General features: G+C 40.6%; 3 protein-coding genes across 3 annotated transcripts; 1 reads left to right on the forward strand and 2 right to left on the reverse strand.

The window, feature by feature from the left end:
- The first annotated feature begins 283 nt into the window (after positions 1 to 283).
- On the forward strand, positions 284 to 1216 carry Or8d6 (olfactory receptor family 8 subfamily D member 6). Its single transcript, NM_001000791.1, is given in 1 exon segment — positions 284 to 1216. A coding segment is annotated over 1 exon segment (933 nt).
- Positions 1217 to 13589: 12373 nt separating this feature from the next.
- On the reverse strand, positions 13590 to 14519 carry Or10d5 (olfactory receptor family 10 subfamily D member 5). Its single transcript, NM_001000476.1, has one exon. It carries the CDS (start codon positions 14517 to 14519, stop codon positions 13590 to 13592), a length of 930 nt encoding a protein of 309 aa, NP_001000476.1.
- A 6781-nt stretch (positions 14520 to 21300) lies between these two features.
- Positions 21301 to 22239, reverse strand: Or10d5j (olfactory receptor family 10 subfamily D member 5J). Its single transcript, NM_001000790.2, is given in 1 exon segment — positions 21301 to 22239. A coding segment is annotated over 1 exon segment (939 nt).

Genomic DNA, 22239 nt, shown 5'->3' on the forward strand with positions numbered 1-22239 from the left:
CTTCGTTTGTAGAGACAACATGAGTCTCACATTTAAATGTCACAAGAGGATAATAAAATGGAAACCCAATGAGTTTCACTTCTCAAGGCATGTAATAAAAATGAAGCCAAATGGAATATTATCTCGATTGTAGATGATGTTCAAACAGTACTAGTACTGTGTTGAATTTTGGTTCCTAGTGAAAAACAAGTCATTTGTCAAATTGCGAACTGCTAATTGCTGCCAATTGATAATGTTTGCCTCTCTCCATCAAAGCACTCAACTCATCACATCTGGGAGAAGAATGAGGCCAGGAAATCATTCTGAAACATCCTTATTTGTCCTTGAAGGCTTAACAGACAAGCCAGAACTTCAGATCCCACTCTTCTCCCTGTTTCTGTTGATCTATGTGGTCTCCATGGCAGGAAACTTGGGCTTAGTCTTTCTAATCAGGATTAGCTCTCAGCTTCACACGCCCATGTATTACTTCCTCAGCAACTTGTCCTTCATAGATTTCTGCTACTCCTCTGTTATAATCCCCAAGATGTTGATGAACTTTGTATCGGAGAAGAATTTTACATCCTTTCCTGAATGCATGGCCCAGCTGTATCTGTTCTCTTTCTTTGGTATTGACGACTCCTTCATGCTAACAGCCATGGCATATGATCGTTATGTTGCCATTTGCAACCCCTTGCTCTACAACGTCACCATGTCCCACAGAGTCTGTATGCTGCTGTCCACTGCTGTGTACATTATGGGGACCTTTGGGGCCACAGTTCATACCAGCTACATATCTAGCCGTTCTTTCTGTGGAACTAGTGTCATTCACCACTACTTCTGTGACATCCTCCCTCTTCTGAATATAGCGTGCTCTAGAGATTATACCAAGGAGTTTTGGGTGATGATCATTGTTGGATTTAATGTTTTTGCAAGTGTGTTTGCCATCTTCATCTCTTATGCCTTCATCCTTGCCAGCATCCTTCGAATACGCTCAGCTGAAGGCAGGTCTAAAGCCTTCAGTACCTGCAGTTCCCATCTTGCCGCTGTTGGAGTCTTCTATGGCTCCATCATCTTCATGTATTTTAAACCATCTACAAGTGACACAACCCAGGAGAAAGTGGCTTCTGTCTTTTATACCACAGTGATTCCCATGCTTAATCCCCTTATATATAGCCTTAGGAACAAAGATGTCAAAGAAGCCATTAAAAAAGCTGTGAATGGTGGGCTGTTCTCTTAGTCTGTGTAGAAAAGAATCGTCTTGACGCTACAAAATATTCATTTTGTCTTTTAAATTGTCTTGAATGCAAGAATAACTATTCCAAGTTGAAAGGTCATATCAAAATAAAATGTTTGTGGAGGTTTATTTTTGCTGAACCTCACTTCCCCATTTAAGTGTCTCCACTCCCAACTGAGCACTTTTCCTTCTCCTTCATTTCTCTCACCTACTTTCTTACCTCATGGTACATAAATGTATATGAATAAATGAATGTGTGTATGTGTGTATATGTGTGTGTGTGTGTGTGTGTGTGTGTGTGTGTGTGTGTGGGTGTGTGTACTCAACAAATACTACAAAGAAAAATAAGACAAATAAAAACTTAGAGATAAGTAAAAAGCTAGGTCCATTTTATTTTATTTTAAGAATTTTAAAAATTACATTTATCAATTTGTGGGAGGGGGCATGGCAGAGTAACAGAGGACAAGGTAAGAAGTTGGGCTCTCCAGAAGCTGGAAAGAACCCAGATGCCCTTCAACAGAGGAATGGATACAGAAAATGTGGTACATCTACACAATGGAATATTACTCAGCTATCAAAAACAATGACTTTATGAAATTCATAGGCAAATGGATCGAACTGGAAAATATCATCCTGAGTGAGGTAACCCAATCACAGAAAAACACACATGGTATGCAGTCAATGATAAGTGGATACTAGCCCAAATGCTTGAATTACCCTAGATGCCTAGAACAAATGAAACTCAAGATGGATGATCAAAATACGAATGCTTCACTCCTTCTTTAAAAGGGGAACAAGAGTACCCTTGGCAGGGTATAGGGAGGCAAAGTTTAGAACAGAGATGAAGGAACGCCCATTCAGAGCCTGCCCCACATGTGGCCCATACATATACAGCCAGCAAGCAAGATAAGATGGATGAAGCAAAGAAGTGCAGGCTGACAGGAACTGGATGTAGATCTCTCCTGAGAGACACAGCCAGAATACAGCAAATACATAGGCGAATGACATCATTAAACCACTGAACTGAGAACTGGACCCCCATTGAAGGAATTTGAGAAAGGACTGAAAGAGCTTGAAGGGGCTTGAGATCCCATATGAACAACAATGCCAACCAACCAGACTTCCAGGGACTAAGCCACTATCCAAAGACTTCCTGGGCTCCAACCTCATAGATAGCAATGAATAGCCTAGTAAGAGCACCAGTGAAAGGGGAAGCCCTTGGTCCTGCCAAGGCTGAACCCCCAGTGAATGTGATTGTTGGGGGGAGGGCGGTAATGGGGGGAAGATGGGGAGGAAAACACCCATAGAGAAGGGGAGGGGGAGGGGTTAGGGGAATGTTGGCCCAGAAACCGGGAAAAGGAATAACAATCGAAATGTAAATAAGAAATACCCAACTTAATAAAGATGAAAGGAAAGAAAGAAGGAAAGAAAGAAAGAAAGAAAGAAAGAAAGAAAGAAGGAAGGAAAGAAAGAAAGAAAGAAGGAAAGAAAGAAAGAAAGAAAGGATAAAAAAAAGAAGTTTGGCTCTCTCCTTTTCCCATGTGGGTTCTGGAGATCAGGCATTGGGCTTGATGACAAACTTCCTAACCCTCTAAGCCATCTCAATGGCCTACAGCCATATTTTAAATGACAAATAAATAAACAGGAAGACTGAGGAAAAAATATGAAAGTGAAAAGAAGAGGCTGAATTCAAAGGCAGTGAGAGGAGATAGATTTCTGGATATATCCTAAAGAGGATAGATCTACTCATGTCTTTGATTGAAAAAGAAGGATCATAATGGAAAAGCACTTCAATGTTTTGGACCTTGCAACTAGAATGTTAGGGCAGCAATTTCCAATGACACGGGAAATTGAAGAGGAGTCTTCCCCTGTGAGGAAACATTCAATTAACAACACTAAAAACGGATCTTCACCAAAAATTTCCCTTTAGGGAGTAGCATTTGTAGAGCACAACATATTATTCAGGCCATTTTTTTCCATGAAAAGAAAATACTAGTTAGCATTCATATAACTTCAAAAAGCGAGTGTAGTCGAGATCCTAGGGAACTTGTATTTCCTAAATAACTTCCATGTTTCATATAGAGCCTTTCCCCTGAAATGAGATTGGAATTAACAATAAAATAAAAGCCAGAGGTTTAAATCCGGAGTTGGAAAGAGCAGAAAGATATGGGATCAAAATAATGTGCTGTCTCTTGTTTTAGTGTCATATCTGAAAGTATCAGAAGAGAGTTCTTCTATTAGGATTTAGGAAATCCACATCAATATTTTTCAAAACAGCACTATTGACTTCTGCTGCCTTCTCTGAAGTTTCTTTATAGTCATTTCTTTCAGTATACCAGAAGTCTTCTTGTTTATGGGATCTTAGAAAAAATGAGGATGGCCAGCATATACCTTCTTTATGACACTTATTTCAACAGTAATTTAAAACTAGTTCTGATAAATGTTAGACTTGTCTGTCTGCCCATCTAGAAGGTAAGATCTCTGATAATCATAGATATGTGTCTTTTATATTTTGCTCCTACAGATGAATAAATAAATGAATTTCTGTGCATAAAAATATACACAAAATTAAAATCAATATTATTATATTATTTACAGTCATATATATACATACATATATACATATATATATATATATATATGTTGCATTCCTCTGAGAATGAATCTTCTTGGACTCTGTTTCTTATGTTTTTTTAAAATCACACAAATAGATTTCTGTAGCTTCTTGAATATTATTCCATGACTACATGACTAAAGGATACTAGAAAAAAAGAGAAAATGTGTAACTCAGTCATTAGTAACATAAAGATCAACAACTTCTTATTAAATACCATAAGTTATGATACCCTACAAAGACTTTTAATTAAAAATATCTTCTCCCTCTACCCATCTAAATATTTCATTGTGTAAATGTATCATGTATCCATTATCCATTCACAGGTTGATGGACATCTAGGTTGTTTCCAGTTTCTGGCTCTTATGGATAGAGAAGAAATATGCATGGATGGCACAGATCTTAGTTCTTCCTCCACCACCTCTTCAGCCATTCCTTTAAGACAAACTCTACTCCCCTTTCTACTTCTCCTGACCCTAGACCCACAATCTTTTTTAAAAATTCAAAGCACATTAAATGTCTAAGGCCCTTTTAAAATATACAAAGTCTTGCTGGCGATAGTATTCTTATATCAGTCAGGGTATGGTAACAAAGCAGATGGTCGTCCTTTGCACATCCTAGTTTGATCCCTGCCTTGATGGACAAAGCTGTCTTATGACTAGGACTCATAAATACCAAGTCAAGTCAAATTCAGGCAGCACAGCACAGGAAGAGGGAAACAGACAGAGAGCTGTGGATAGCCAGGCTACCCACAGACCTGCCCTCCAGCACATGACACAGGCAGACCATAGACATCTGCTTGTTACCATACCATGCCATGTAGCATGAATGGAGGATGTCATCTAGGGGCTTTCCAGCAGCATGACCAGCTTGCAGTGGAATATGCAAGTATGTGTTGGACAGAGAGGCAAAAAAGAGAAGTGGAGCACCTTGAACTGAGTGAAGAGAGATGGGGTTGGGGATTTAGCTCAGTGGTAGAGCGCTTGCCTAGGAAGCGCAAGGCCCTGGGTTCAGTCCCTGGCTCCGAAAAAAAGAACCAGAAGAGAGATGGAACTGGAAACTCAAGGGTGAGAGAAGCAGCCTGTTGTGAATGGCCAATCTCACTCCCTGGGCCATGGGAGAGTATTCAGAAAAACGGGCCCTGAACTTTGACTGGGCAGCTCAGTGGAACCGGCTCTGGAGGCATGGGTGCAGGTGAACAGCCCCGAGAGTCTGAAAGCAGTAGAGCTGTTCCTGCCTCCTGAAGATGGTGGCATTAGGTGGCCTAGCCAGAGTAGTGTCAGCGACGGGTCTGGGTGTACCTGGAAGAGAATGGGGGACAAGAGACGCAAAGAAGAACACCAAGACAAGAGTCTGATCAAGGCAACAATTTTATTTTTCCCCAAGGCTGAATTTATACCATAACATGGGTAACAGAGGGAGGGGGAAGTGTGAAACATTTACACAGGCCAAGGACACAGTATTCGTGTGGTCAGGGAATCCGCTGATGTTGACAGGATGTCAGAAAGGTCACAGGTTTGTCATATTATTAGTCAGCAGGAGAACTTTATCATATTATTATTTATCTTGACCACCAGATTTATATTAGTCTTCTGCAGCTGGCTGGGGATTTTCCATGAACCTAGTCATACTTAATTCTAACCATAATAATAACATCAACAATGGAGGGCTTCAAGGGCATCGCTCCCAACATCTCCCCCTTCCTTATAGTCCAATGAAAAGGTGGCCAAATGACCATGCTGTCCTGGAATGAGCCCCTCGGGAACTGCATCTTTCTTAGGTTGGAGTGATATTTGTCACATGGTCAAGAGAATCTTGTGGCCAGAGTGCATCATGGGATAAGGCAGCAGCTAATGGTGGCCCTCCTGTCTTAGGCCCTTTATTTGTGAATATATCACTCTCTTACCCATCATTGCCTGTCCAGCTCAGCACGCAGGGGTCACAATTCGTTGATGTTTCTACAAAGACATCAGGACAACAGACAGAAAAGAATATTGGTCTCATTTGGCTGAAGGACAAAAATGTCCTTGCCTGGGCTGGGAGGAGATGTTTAGGTGAGTTTGGCCATCATCAAAGGCATCCTTCATAGCTAGCCTATGACAATATACCTGAATAGGTTTTGCTGCCATATTATCTACCTGTTGTTAAACAAAGCTGGTTACACGATTAAATGTCCAAGGGCCAAAAGATATAACCAAAAGAAGGCCTACTAGGGGGTTCAACAGAGAGAGAAGCAGGGTGGACAACCAAGGGGAGGTGGAGAACCAATGTTGATACCAGTTCTCAGCTTTTTCTCTTTCTTGTTTTCTCTTTCCTAAGCCTTTTCTGACCTTTTCCATGCTCTCTTTAACCATTTTCTAAGAGTCAGGAAGTATCCAAGCACTGCCTTTCTCTCACAAACCAGAATTCAGTACAGTTGCTCAAAGTTGGAAAATTAAAGGTAAAAAGCCAATCAGAAATAAGTACACTTGTTAGCATACACGGCTTACATAAAAGGGGGGCAGACAATTGTTATTTCTGATTAACCTCTGACTCTTAAAGACACTGTGGGTCAAAATTAAAATAGTCAGATATACTTAAAACACTGCTCTAAATGTTTACCGTGAATTGTAAATGTTTACAATTTTTAACTCATATTAAACATCTTAAATAATTTGGAGAAACCTCAGGATTGAATTATAACCATCAGGAAAAAAAATAAAGACATACATAGATATCCCATGCATGTTATGTAAGAAATAAGCAAATCCCAACTCAGTACAGTACAGTATCAATAACTGAAAATTAAATAATATGTTGATACATAGAAGGAAAAGATAACATGTTGATTGCCATTGTCGAAATTCCCAAAATTAATTCCAATAGACAATTCGATTTGAGTTCCTGTAACAATCATAATTGCATTATCCAAAAAGCCAAACCCTACGAAAGTTATTGCATTGTGGAAGAATACATATCTCAGCTGTCCTGCAGTGGGTGGTAGAGCTTCCAATTCCTCTTGTGCAACGGCAGTGGACTCGAAGCAGTGCAGTTCTTTGAGTGAGCAGCTCCTTTCGGTGGAGTGCAGGCTGTAGATGAAGTCCCGTGTGACCTGTACTGTGTTCAGCACCTCCATGGGCTCCTTCTTGGGATGAGTGCCCAGAAGCTGGGAAGTAAAAATGTCCAGGTTCTTTTAACAATTTTATGGTAAATATAATCCCTGTATTGGCACCTGATTGAAACATTCTAAGACCCCAAGCATATCCACATGTCCAATCCTGGTTTCAACCCATGGAGGTAAATTTAATATTTAGGGGGATACACCATCCCCTTGATTTAGAATTAGAACCTTCACAACGGGAATCTGGGACATGCATATTAGCAGGACAGGAGGTATTATAAGTCAAACAACGCAGTGTATTAGGTGATAAAGTTCTTAAGAACAGAGGAAAGGGGCCAGGCAAGAAAGCTAGGGGTTGGCCTGGTGAGAGCTGGTGGAACAACCAGATCAGGTGACAAACAGCATTCAGTCACACAGCTAAACGAGGAAGCTTTCTTGGGATGAAAAGGCCAGTGCAAAAATGAGCGAAAGCTTTGTGCCTGTGAAACAGAGAAGCAAGCAGAGGGGCAGTCGGAGTCTGTTACGGGCTGTCTCTCTGGACTTAGATTCTCCCTTAAGGAGTAACTCTCTTCAGTGTCAGCTCAGTGGCTCTGCCTCTCAAGAGACCCAGCCTCTGAAGGACACTAGGCTTCCAGTAAGAACTAATAACAAAAGGATGGAGAGATGGTTAGGACCGGGTGCTAGATGCCAAACGACTGACAAAAGAATTGTATGGCTCGTCCACTTTAGGGGGGAAGTTTCTTCCAGGCTGTCAGACATGCCTGGAGACCTTGAGCCAAAAGACCAGGAGAAAATAGCATCTGAGTATTGAAGGAGGCTCGCCCGGGGCAGGGGGGGTGTGATCCGTTTGAAGCCTTGGGTATTAGAGAGTAAGCTATAGTCAGAGATAAGGACTCTTTCTGTTGCCGTTCCTGAAGCAGGTGTACACAGTTGAGCGGGGCTTCCTGACTCTTACATCCAATAAAGAGATTGCTAACACTGGAATACTGACCTTTAATAGAACTACAGCCCTCCCAGGACTGCAGTAGCAGTCCTTCACCAAGCTGTCTCACTGGGTCAGAGGGCCATGGAAAAGAAAACATTGATCCTGACCTTGGTCACAGCCTCCAGTTGGAGTAAGCTGAAGAGCCGGTGCCAAGACTTTCTCCTCTTATCATTGTAGGGTAAACAAAGTCAACAAAACAAAGTTACTCACAGTCTGCTGCAGACTCTTTCTGAAACTACTTTAGGGGTCCCTCTGCCCCCCCCCAACCTGTGGGCATTTTGACCACAGGGGCAGGAACTGACTGTTGCAGGGATAGGATCAGAGGCACTCTCTATGTCAATGATGACTAACGGGGAAGGTGACTTAATGCTGGAGATCAACTCCTCTCTTGGAATAGGGCCAGCAGATGAGGCAGGCTCCCTCAAAGAACTTCTCTTAATGAACGCTCTCCTGTGAGCAAGTGTTGAAGGTCTGGCTACTGAAGGCAGCAACTGGAATTTTTTTCAGGGCCAAAAGTCTCATCTTTAGAAGCTGTGACTGTCTAAACAACAGGGAGATCCTTTCTTCAGGATCCAAGGCAAAGCTTTCAGGTTCTTGTTAAAGCCTGCCTCAGACAGGATCACTCACTAACCTGGAGTCCTTCACACACATGTGTGATGAACTGTTAACTGCAGCTAGACTGGACAAGGGGAGCAAAGGCAGGGGCATCTCTCCTTAAGGAGGAGGCTCAAAAGACAAAGATAAAACTCCAGGGCAGAAAACAATTTCTCTCAAGCAAATTATTTCCAAGTTAAGCACCAAGAGGACCAAGTAAAATTCCTTGACAAACAAAACAAACAGTTCCATGATTTCAAACACAGTTATCAGTCCAAGTCCAAAAATGAAACAAAAGCCAAAAAGACACTCAACAATACCACAGAAATAAAGTAGACAAACAAGACCAAGACAAGGCTTCCTATAACCAATTTCCACAGATGCCTGATACCTTCAGTACCTGGCCCAAACTGCAGCTTAACCTTAGCTGCTTCCGGAATGAGGCAGACTGTCTGATCCCACCTCCCAACGGGATACCAGAGTGTCCTCTAGATTACTTTCTCCTCATAGAGCATCCTCTAAGGCCTGTGGCCTGTGACAACTAGCACATCTGCCTGTCACAGCTGTAAGCCCTTCACGGGACCCATAGCAACTACCGAGGGGACTCTAACCCCTCTCCAGGGGGGGCTCGAACCCCCCGCTGAAAGGACTCGAACCCTTCAGACAGCAGACACAGACAACACAAGACAACATGAAACAAAGACAAGACATGACACAGAGACAAAACAGAAAGTAACACAGAACACAAAACACAAATTTGCTCGAGCTTACCTCCGATCTGCTTGCCAACTGTGGTCTGTGGGAGCGCAGTTCCCAGCCGATGCACCAAAATGTTGTAAGACCCCATAATGGCCCTACATCAGGAGCGCCACCCACAGAGCACAGAGCAAAGTGACCATTGCAATAACATGAGGGTAAAAGGTTTTTAATCCATGTACATGGGGTTGCTCATCCATGCAGGGAGAGGCAACCTCAAACCCAAAAAGCGCACAACTTTCATTCATTACAGAGGGCAGACTTCAGCAAAAAGGTTAGCCGAGCCATTAAATAATCATTAACTCTGCACTATCTTTTGTATCAATTGTTTCCTTCTGGGGGAACTATGGACAAATATTTCCTACAAAGTATGAGAATTTCTTTAAATCTTTTTTCTTAACCCTATTCTTTGCATCCTGAATGACTGCCTGAGTCCTGTCACAAAAGGTGACTGTAGAATGCTTGTCCCATCACTCACCACTGAGATCTGTGTCGTCCGGGGAGAAACACACACCAAGCCTCTAAACCAAGGTCGGGCAGTCCATGGTTGGAAGAATTAGGGGAGCAAAGGCTCTGAGTGGGGAGTAAAGGCTCCGAGGGGGAGCAAAGGCTCCGACAAACAAGGAAGACAGGCCTGCCTATTCACGGGGGATGACGTTCTCCTCCAGGAGACCTCCAGCCCCATGTTGGGCGCCATTTATCAGCAACGGGTCTGGGTGTACCTGGAAGAGAATGGGGGACAAGACATTCGAAGAAGGACGCCAAGACAAGAGTCTGATCAAGGCAACAATTTTATTTTTCCCCAAGGCTGAATTTATACCATAACATGGATAACAGAGGGAGGGGGGAAGTGTGAAACATTTACACAGACCAAGGACACAGTATTCGTGTGGTCAGGGAATCAGCTTATGTTGACAGGATGTTAGAAAGGTCACAGGTGGGGTTGGGGATTTAGCTCAGTGGTAGAGCGCTTGCCTAGCAAGCGCAAGGCCCTGGGTTCGGTCCTCAGCTCTGAAAAAAAAAAAAAAGAAAGGTCACAGGTTTGTCATATTATTAGTCAGCAGGAGAATTTTATCATATTATTATTTATCTTGACCACCAGATTTATACTAGTCTTCTGCAGCTGGCTGGGGGTTTTCCATGAACCTAGTCATACTTAATTCTAACCATAATAATAACATCAACAATGGAGGGCTTCAAGGGCATCGCTCCCAACAGAGTAGTGCTGGAGAGATTGCCCAGGTGGCTCAGATAAGGGAGAGCTGGTGGGTGGACCAGCTCAGCTACTACCCAGGCCCAGATCCCATGCTGGGAATTGGCCACCTCCAAAATCTCTATTATCTGCGAATGATTGGGACATGAGAATGAGCCAGACCTGAGGTGCCAAAGCTACAGGATCTTTATGACACAGGGCAACAACAGAATAACTGGGAGGAGTCCCAATGAGGATCATATATTGATGGTATCACAGAAGCCAGAGATCTTGAACCAGACCAATGATTCACTGCAATGAACATTTGCAAGTGAAGATGTGTGGATAAAGGGATATATTGTGGGACACACTGTGACATACTACAGCTTCCATGATGAGATGTTTTCTATGCTGTTTGGTGTTGTTGCTGTTGTTTGTTTGTTTGTTTGTTTGTTTGTTTGCCTCTGTGTCTTATTGAGAGGGCAAGGGAGACTGCAAGGGTAAAAGGCCAATTTGAGGAGATGGGGAGATAAATGGGACTGGGGTGCATGATGTGAAACTCACAAAGAATATATATATACATATCTCTCTCTCTATATATATATATATATAGAGAGAGAGATTCAGTGCATATATACATATATATACATATTCATATTCTTGAGTTCTTATAAAATCAAAGACAACTCACATACCATCCAAATTAGAAGAATCAAGGCACTGTTACAAACAATTCTAAGAAAACCAAATTCCAGTGATGTAAATCTAATCTTGTAGCCCAAATCCTAGGTATTGGTCTCACACATGATCTTCTGGACTCCAAAAAGCATAGGTGCCCACGGTTTATCTCCTAGGTCCCTGCTGACTCACCTGCACACCTGATTCACCTGTCTCTAGTGTCTCTTGGAATCTCCCATACCCTGAGTCTCCACTGCAAAATATGCTTTGCCTTCAAGAATGAAGTCTCTCTTCAAACATTGAAACACTGCCACATTTTGCCAGGCATCTTCTGCTTTCCATGACTCCTTCTTGCCTTATATCTAAGCATTTAGATATTATTCATATGCATTCATATTGTGTATCTTACCACACAAAAACCCACATAAGGAAGCTGTGTTTGTGCATTATCATATTGTTTAAACACCAATTCCTGGATAAGACTAATAAATGAACATCTACATCAAAAAGTAACCAATGGAACTAGAGAGACAACTCAGCAGGCAAGGACATCTGTCTCTAAGACTAACAACATGAGGTCAATGCCCAGAATCCATAGGGTGGGAAGAGAGGAGCAACTCATTCATGGTATCCTCTGATCTCAACACATATTTAGGCAGGCACACACACACACACACACACACACACCACATTAAATAAAATAAAATAATTTTAAAGTAACTATAGATGATTTTATCAGATACTGCTGAATTACTCTGTCTCACTTTTATCAATTTATGTTCTCAACAAATTAGGTACAAGGTCATTTATACTCGTACTCTTATTATTGTTTTATTTATTATTGCACAATCAAATACCTGAGACTCTTTTTTTCTACCGAATCCAAGTATGAATTCTGTACAGAATATATGGCACTGCATATAAATACTCTTCACAGATAATATCAGCAAGCAGAAAGGGAAAAATGATACAAGGGGCCACTGGAGATCAGAATCTGTTACACTGAATTCTTATGTTACAGCTCTTACTGGTTTTATTTTAATAAAGTATATAAGGTTTCTTGCTTGTTGGTTGGTTGGTTGGTTGGTTGGTTGGTTGGTTGGTTGGTTTAAGACATGGTTTCTCTATGTGGCACCAGCTGTCCCAGATTTCTATTTGTAGACCAGGCTTGCCTAAAACATACATAGATCTGCTTTCTGCCTCTCGAGCGCTGGAACTAAAGATACATGCTACCACACCTGGCTAGAAGGTTTCATTTTAATGCCCCAGAATATGGTGCACCTTTCTCAAAGCTATTCTCCAGCCAGTTACAGATTACAACACCATCACCACCACCACCCCTGATTTTTTTTGTCATTTCTTGTTTGGTACCTAGTTCGGCCACTGCTTTAGGTTTAGTGTAGAAGTACATTCTGTTTATTCTTCTTTATAAAATACCATTCTTAGATTGGTAGTCCTCTTTCTTAGAAGGTACCATGTCTTCTCAGCTATTTTAGATGGTGTTTATATATTTCAGTTCTTCATTTTAATTATATATTTCTGACTTCATTCTATTTTGGGATATTATATTCTACTGCACACCCTGTATTTGATTCAGCACTAGCCTTTTCTAAAATTTTGGATTGTTTGTATTTTAATATCAGTTGATTATTATTTCTTCTATATCTTTTCACTTGCAAGTATTGTCTAACTACTTTTTCTCTTTTAAAAAGTAAATTTTAGCATTACATGTCCTAGAGGTACTGAAACTCTGCTATAGTGATATTAGCTCAATATAGACTGCCACTCTCAATAATTAAAGAAATCTGGACAACATACCAAGTAATCAAATTACATCAGAACCATGGAAGTAAATTAAAAGAGAATCCAAGTTTACTCCAAATAGACTGCAAACACAACTGTAAAATCAAATTGAAGGGATCTAAACTCATATACGTATATGGGGGTAAATATTCCTTAAAAATGAGAAATGAATACAAAAGAAAGTAAAAGAGGTGTTAAGAATGGAAGGGGACACCTCAGGGAACATCTTCCTCCGTAAAGGATGTGCCAATTTGTTGGCCATTGACAAAAGGTCAGTCTGAAAACAAACATACAACTAACATTATATAAATTCAACAGGTTATACTCAGGAATATATGCATATACAAATACATCTAGAGAGATATAAACATATGTGTGCAATAAAACAAGAGAACAAAGAGGCCATGAACTTGAATAAGAGGTGAAGGGGTATATATGAGGTTTTGGGGGAAGGAAAAGGAAGGAAGAAATGTTCTAATTATATTACAATCTTAAAATTAAAGAGTATACAACTGTGTGCTTCAATCAAACAAATAGCTGCCATCAACGAAGCATCGAGTATGGCACAAATGCTTTTAAAATCATACAAAAATAAGAGCAGCTTCCAGTGAGCAATAGAGACAAATCTGTGAGGAAGAGATTTTGACATAAAGCTTACTCCCCAGAAGTGTGCATCCCTCGTGTCAATGCCTTTCTCAAAGCCACCTTTACTTCCTTGTTTCTCAAGGAATATATCAAAGGATTAAGGGAAGGAGTAACAATATTATTCAACACTTGAACCACTGAATCCAGCCAAGGAGTAGAGGCAGGTCTGAGGTAAATGAGGACCACTGGGCCATAGAAGAGCAGGATGGATGTCAAGTGGGCACTGCAGGTGGAGAAGGCTCTGTGCCTGCCTTCAGAAGAACGGATTTTCAAGATGGAGACAACGATGCGAGAGTAAGAAATAAGGATAAGGAGGAAGCACACCAGTGCAACAAGACCTACATTGATGAAACTTACAGCTTGTGCCAGAGAGGTGTCTGCACAAGCCAGGGCCAGCACCACTGGGATGTCGCAGAAAAAGTTATCCACTTCATTGGGTCCACAGTAGGGTAACTTGAAGATGAGAAATGTGAGGACAGACGCATGCAGACAGCTCCCCATCCACGTGGCCACAGTCATGGAGCCACACACCCACGGATTCATTATGACCGTGTACCTCAAAGGGTGACAGATGGCTGCAAAGCAGTCATAGGCCATCACAGTGTACAGGAAGCACTCAGCACAGCCCAGGAAATGGTAGAAGAGCTGGGAGGCACAGCCCTGGTAAGAGATCGTGTGGCTGTGTCCCGTGAGGTAGCGCATCATCTTTGGGGAACTCACAGAAGGGAAAAAAATATCAAGCACTGACAGGTTTCCCAAGAAGAAATACATGGGAGTGTGAAGGTTGGTGGAAGTCAGGATGGCCAGCAGAATGAGTAGGTTTCCTGGAAGAGTGAGCAGGTAGAAGGCCAAAAAGAGGACAAAGAGCATCCTTTCCAGCCCAGCTGTGTGTGGGATTCCCATCAGGAGGAATTCAGTTACCAAAGTGCAATTCCTCATTTTCAAGTTCACTTACTCCTAGAAGACAAAAGGAAGGACCCATTTAGCTGAACTTGCCAAAAGAGTCAAAGCCTTTAGAGAACCCACTGCCAACCCATTCGTTGTTGAGGTTTCATCTAATACTGTCACCAATTAATACTTGATATTGAATTATCCACCCATTTTTAACTGTTCCCTAAAACTTAAAAAGGTGGACTTGAATTTAGACTTTTGAGCAGTGACAGTATAGAATAGTGGTTACAGCCTTCCTCATGCAGCAGCCCTTGTGTTCCTTATGTTGTGGTGACCCCCAACCAAAAGTTATTTTCATTGCTATTCCTGTAGTTTTGCTACTGTTATTAATCATAATGTAAATATCTGATATGTAGGATATCTAATAGGCAACCCCTGTGAAAGGATCGCTCAACCTCCAAAAAGGTCAGAACACACAAATTGCAAGCCACTGGTATAGAGTGAGACATCTGAGTTCAGATGTCACATCAGCTCCTCACTCTGAATCCAGGTGAATGTTTCAAGTATCTCTGAACTTAATGTTATTCCCTGTGAAGGACACTGGTAACTTAAGTTTTCTTATACAGTATAATGCTCTAATATACATAAAATACCTATGCAATTCTGTTCCTACGCATCTTTTTTAAAAACTACAAAATTCTAACGTTCTGAAAAAATAACCATGACCACTCGGGGACTAGGATCTATTTAAGTGTCCTGTTGATATGAGTGATTCATAAAGCTTTCTTTTCTTCAATGTCAGTACAACTGAAAAATGAAATCCAGCTGGCAGACACATAAGAAAACAAAAGAACAAACATAATATTCAGTGTGTGGAAAATCCATTTAGAGTTGACAGTGTTATTCACTGCTTCAATACTCTCAAAAGTCATGATCCAAACTATGATTGTGTGCTATCCACATGATTGTTTGTAAGGCTCATGGTCATCACGCAGATGGTAAGTTCATAAAGTGCCATAAAAGTATAAATTCATGCAGACTCAAGTAAGCACAGGCTCTTACTCCCTCATGGAAACATACACCTCGGGGGAAATAAAAGCATTTCAGGGGAAGGGGGCACTTACACACTGAAGATTACTGTAGAATAGGCTAAAACTCATGCCCACATCCTCCTTCTGTTATTAGAGGTATGAAACAGAACATCCTGACTATGACGCCAGGTGGAGTGAGGGGCTCTCAGAATAGGACGGAGCTGATGAAGCTTGGAATCTGTGACCCAGCAGGACTCATGCCCTGAGTGACAGAGCAGCCTCTAGCTAGCCACTAAAGAGCAATAAATAATGTTAGTCTCCTTTGGGACTCTCATCCCCCATGACCTGACTAGAAAGTGTAGAACAGAGGGATCAATTATCTGGGAAGGCCTCTACTTTTGTCCCTTCCTTCCTTCTCATCTCTACCCTTCTTCTTATACTCCCTAGAGTAGTAGGATATTCACCTAGCAGTTGTAAGGCCAGTTTTTTATGTAAAGCTCCTTTATTGTAAATCTCCAGTTTTCCCTGGAGGAGCACCGTCCCTGGGGTTCAAACACTTGCAATTACTCCACTCTTTGGGGATACAGACTGAATAAAAAGCAGAGATTAAAAAAACCACATATAGAAAAAAGGGAAGCACCTAATATTTACTGATTTCAAAAAGAAAAGGAAAAAGGAACACAACTTATTGTGTAACATTTTGTTGTGGTTTTGATGAGAAATATCCCCGTGCTCTCATACATTTGTATACTTGGTCTCCAGTTTGTAGTGTTTTATGAGGAAGTCATGGAATCTTTAGAAAGTGTAGACTATTTCTAGATAAAACACTTCACTTTAATTGAAGACTTTTCAAAGAGGACTTTGAAGTTTTATAGCCTCAATCTATTTCTTGTTCTCTCTCTGCTTCTTTCTGTCTAGGAATGAAATGTGATCAGTCTGCTTCCTGCTCTTTTAACATGCTGCCTCAATCATTATGGACTTTAAACCTTTGGAACTGCAAGCTTAAATAAAGCCTTTTTCTCTACTTACTTTTTATCAGAATATTTAATCACCATAATAGAGAAATGACTACCACACTTATTCTACCATAAATTTATATAATATCCCATAATTATTTCTTTAAATACTTGAATTCATATCTTATTTCTTACTTGAAAATGTTTTCTATTTGCCCTTAAGACAACTATTAATTTTTATCTGTGTATATTTTAATGATTTTAATGTACTTTATGGATACTTTGAGCCACTATGTAATAAGACCATAACTGTTATGGGGTAACTAGATGACTTCTGATTGGGTATGAGCCCTGAATTAAAGAAATAACTCATTCCTGGTACCTTAAACCTTGATAATATTTGATGGTTAGGAAGCATTTAAGCCCTAACTAGGAACCCATTGTTGTTGTTTGCTAATGTGATCAAACTACATTCTAATTATTTGTGCTAATGTTCATATATTTCTGCTATTCTCAGCCTTAGTCACAAATACTTATTTTTCCAATAGGCAGTGGTTAATGCAAAGATGTATATCTGGCCACAACACTGAGAACAATTGATTGTGAATGTTCAAACATAGAAGGAGCATCTATCTCCCCCAACTCCTACAGTTGAGGAAACATCATGGGAAAAGAGGCAGAATGAATGCAGTAGCCAGTGGATAGCAAAGCAGACTGTGAAAGGCTGTCTTCTGTAAATTACATGGATGCTGGACATATGAACTCACAGCACTTTGATTACCTACATAAGACGTAGACAAGGTCAACTTAAAACTCTAGCATGGCTTAAAAAGGGGGCTTTCAAGACCCCATAACTAGCTAAGAAACTATGGCCAATTGAAAGCTACTACAGAAGGAGAAACATAATTCAAATCTCATTTTTACTATATGCAAAATAGAAGAGCTAATGGTATCTGGAAGAACATATAGTTGGCTCTCACATGGATGTGTCTTATTCTAGGTGTTTCTGTGATAAACAATGGTAGTCCAACAAGATGATTCTAATCATGGAGTTGTTTGATTGAATATTAAAAGAATAAGTTCTGGGGACTGGAGAGATAGCTAAGGCATTAAGAGCACTGACTGCTCTTTCAGAGACTTAAGTTAAATTCCCAGAAACCATAGGGTGGCTCATAACCGTCTATATCATACTCTGATTTCCTCTTCTGGGTGAGACAGATCACTCATGTACAAATAAAAATTAATAATAATTTTTGAAGTATTACAAAAATAAATAGTACATTTTGTTCCTGTCATAATTTCTACTATTCATAATTCTATTACATTAGAGGAATAGTGCATGGTTACAAATAATGGGAACTCCTGGCTCTATAACATACTTTACCCCACAATGTTTAAGAATTTTTTTCTCGGGGTTGGGGATTTAGCTCAGTGGTAGAGCGCTTGCCTAGGAAGCACAAGGCCTTGGGTTCGGTCCCCAGCTCCGAAAAAAAGAACAAAAAAAAAAAAAGAATTTTTTTTCTCCCAGTTTACAGAGATAGAGTAATCAAAAGGAGACTTTTATGACACATAGGAGAGAATCTCAGTAGAGGCTGCCATTGATAGCCAAAGAACAAAATCCTCAAAGCGAACATTGAATTAGGAGGAAGAAGATACAGCAAAGGAAGTTGTCAGCAAGGTGTTGTCACAGAAAAATTCCAGCATAGGATAGCATTATCTCAGGTCACTAAGACTGGATTTTAGTTCTCTTTTAAAACAGGGTAATAGGTAAATCCACACCTGGTGTTTTCAACTGAACCTTCTCTATAGACTTCTCCAGGAACATGTTGGTCTTGAGTCAGTCTTGTATTCTGGTCTAAAATCCATTAGTTTTTGTAACTCTGTGTGAAACCATACTGTAAGAACAACGTGAGCAACATTTCACACTACCACATTTCACATTAACTACTCTGTAAATTGTTTCTTATATGGTTGTTATTATTTTCCTTTCACAAGTACTGAAATATTTTTTCCTTTTTTATTGGAATTTTATGTATTTACATTTCAAATGCTATCTCCTTTCTCCCCTCTCCCATGCCCCTCCTACTCCCCCTGCTTCTATGAAGATGCTCAGACTCCCACCCATCCACTCCCCCCTCAACACCCTGGAATTCCCCTACACTGGGGAAATGAGCCTTCACAGGACCAAGGGCTTCTCCTTCTATTGATGCCAGACAATGACATCCTAAGCTCTTATATTTGTCAGGAGTCATGAGTCCTTCCATGTGTACTCACTGGTTAGTGGTTTAGTCTCTGGGAGCTCTGGGGGGATCTGGTTGGTTGAAATTGTTATTCTTCATATGTGCTTGCAAACACCATCAGCTCCTTCAGTCCTTTCTCTAACTCCTCCATTCAGGACCCCATGCTCAGTGCAATGGTTAGCTGCAAGCATCCTCCATTTGGAATAACAAAAAAATCCAGAAATGAAAAAAACTATTCTCAACAATATAAAAACTTCTGGGCAAATCACCATCCCTGACCTCAAGCTGTATTACAGAACAATCATGATAAGAGTTGCATGGTATTGGTACAGAGACAGGCAGGTAGACCGATGGAATAGAATTGAAGATCCAGAAATGAACCCACACACCTGTGGTCGCTTGATTTTTGACAAAGGAGCTAAAAACATCCAATGGAAACAAAGACAGCATTTTGAACAAATGATGCTGTTTGAACTGGAGGTCAGCATGTAGAAGAATGCAAATTGACCAATTCTTATCTCCTTGTACAAAACTCAAGTCCAAGTGGATCAAAGATCTCCCCATAACACCAGATACACTGAAACTAATAGAAGAGAAAGTGCAGAACAGCCTCAAACACATAGGCATGGGAGAAATTTTTCTGACCAGAACACCAATGGCTTATGCTCAAAGATCAAGAATCAACAAATGGGACCTCATAAAACTGCAAAGCTTTTCTAAGGCAAAGGACACTGTCAATAGAACAAAAATGCAACTAACAGATTGGGGAAAGATCTTTACCAATCCTACATCTGATAGAGGGCTAATATCCAATATATACAAAGAACACAAGAAGTTAGACTCCAGAGAATCAAATAATCCTATTAAAAATGGGGTATAGAACTAAGGGATAATGAATGGCTGAGAAGCATCTAAAGAAATGTTCAACATCTTTAGTCATAAGGGAAATGTAAATCAAAACAACCCTGAGATTCCACCTCACACCAGAATGGCTTAGTCAGAATGGCTAAGATCAAAAACTCAGATGACACCAGATGCTGGTGAGGATGTAGAGAAAGAGGAACACTCCTCCATTGTTAGTGAGATTGCAAGCTGGTACAACCATTCTGGAAATCAATCTGGAGGTTCTTCAGAAAAATTGGACATAGTACTATCTGAGGACCCAGCTATACCACTCCTGGGTATATGTACCCAAAAGATGCTCCAACATATAACAAGGACATGTGCTCCACTATGTTCATTGCAACCTCATTGATAATAGCCAAAAGCTTAAAAACAAAAACCAGATGCCCTTCAACAAAGGAATGGATACAGAAATTGTGGTGATTTACACAATGAAGTACTACTCAGCTATTAAAAACAATGACTACATGAAATTCTGAGGCAAATGCATGGAACTAAAAAATATCATCCTGAGTGAGGTAACCCAATCACAAAAGTACACACATGATATGCACTCACTGATACGTGGATATTAGCCCAAAAGCTTGGAATAGTCGAGAAACAATTCACAGACCATATAAAGCTCAAAAAGAAGGAAGGCCAAAATGTGGATGCTTCAGTCCTTCTTAGATTATCTTTAGATAATCATAGGACTGGCTAACTTCTTTGATTAAAGGTGAAATAATACTTAATTTGAAGGAAAACATGGTGTACATCTAAGGAATTGAAGGGAATTCTAGAGCATGGAAAACGGGTTGTTACTCATGAGTTTTCCAGTAATAAAAATGTAAGAAGAAAAAAAACCTGTGTAGCCCTTGCACATGGTCCCACTCTTTTACATCACTGCATTGGCCTACCTAAGGCTCTGAGACGGTCTTTAGGAGAATGGAGCCCTAACCAACTTCTCATGGTCTGGCTTCTGGATGAAATCGATTTCTTTTACAGCGACATTTTTGTCCTGAATATCTGATTTTGAGTGGGGACTAGTCACACCAGGATGCTCTATTGACTCCCTTTGCTTTCTGGGAGTTCGTGACTACATTATTATGCAAAATTTAATTTTCTTATACCAATCAGAGTTCACAACAAGCAAATCAGCACCCTTGGACTTTACCCAATAAGACAGCATCTTGTCAGACAATAGAGAACACTCTTGAGGATATTTGAACTTGATGTCTCTCATACTTGGATTGTTTTTCCTATTGACATTTAGAATGATTGGCAAAATAAAGACACATTTATTGACTTCTATCCTAGTTTCAAATTTCAAATTTTATTAAAGACAATGACCCTAAAGTGGCATTTAGTAGAATACAGAAAGATAATATTGGAAAGGAGTGATGAAAGCAATTGAAAGGAGTATAAGTTACTTTACAGCTTCTAAAAGGTTCAGTTTCATTAAAAAAAATCAAAACTGAAGTTAACACATAGACTTTGAAGAGCAGAAAGACTCATTGTTTTGGCAAATTACAATTAATTAAAAACACTGGATTAATCTGCAAACTCTTCTTTCCAGTATAAAATTCACATATCAGCCCAAATAAACCCTGCCTTGTGAGGACCCCAAACAACTAGGTTTGACCATCTGACTCATTTGGCAACAGTAACTCATGAAGGAAGACTTTAAACAACATCAGAATTATATAGGAAAAGATTGTTTCTATTCCTTATACCCTAAAGGTTGTATTGCTTGATTTAACACCTTTCTCAGGGCTGATTTCACTTCGTGGTTTCTCAGAGAATAAATCAGAGGATTCAAGGAAGGCGTGACAATATTATTAAACACCTGGACAACAGAATCTAGCCAGGGACTAGAAGCAGGTCTGAGATAAACAAGAATCACGGGACCATAGAACAAGAGTATGGATGTGAAGTGGGCACTGCAGGTAGAGAAGGCTCTGCGCCTGCCTTCTGAGGAACGGATTTTCAAGATGGAGATGACAATTCGAGTGTAAGAAGTGAGAACAAGGAGAAAACATGTGAGTGCAACAACACCAACATTAGTAAAACTCACAGTCCGTGCTAGGGAGGTGTCTGCACATGCCAGGGAGAGTACTATAGGAATGTCACAGAAGAAACTGTCCACCTCATTGGGGCCACAGTAGGGCAACTTAAAGATAAGAAAAGTGAGGATGCTCCCATGGACAAAACCCCCCACCCAAGTGCCCACTGTGAGACCCGTACACACCCTGTGATTCATGATGATTGTGTATCTCATAGGGTGACAAATAGCCACAAAGCGGTCATAGGCCATCACTGTATACAGGAAGCACTCAGTACACCCCAGGGTGTGATAGAAGAAAATCTGCGAGGCGCAACCCTGATATGAGATGGTGCGGCTCTGCCCCACTAGGGAGTCCATCATCTTAGGAGAATTCACAGAAGGGAAGAAAATGTCAAACACTGCCAGGTTCCCCAGGAAGAAGTACATGGGGGTGTGGAGGTTGGGGGAAGCCAGGATGGTGAGGAAGATGAGCAGGTTCCCCAGCAAGGCAAAGACATAGAAGACCAGGAACAAGATGAACAGCATGCTCTCTAGTCCTTCACTGTTAGAAATTCCCAGCAAGATGAACTCTGTCACAGAGGTGTCGTTTCTCAT

This window comes from Rattus norvegicus, chromosome 8, assembly GCF_021556685.1.
Source record: "Rattus norvegicus strain SHRSP/BbbUtx chromosome 8, alternate assembly SHRSP_T2T, whole genome shotgun sequence".
Classification (NCBI taxonomy): Eukaryota; Metazoa; Chordata; class Mammalia; order Rodentia; family Muridae; genus Rattus; species Rattus norvegicus.

Bases quoted from the DNA above. Each gene is read 5' to 3' on its own strand.
- Or10d5 (NM_001000476.1), bottom strand. From the start codon at position 14,519: ATGAGGAATTGCACTTTGGTAACTGAATTCCTCCTGATGGGAATCCCA.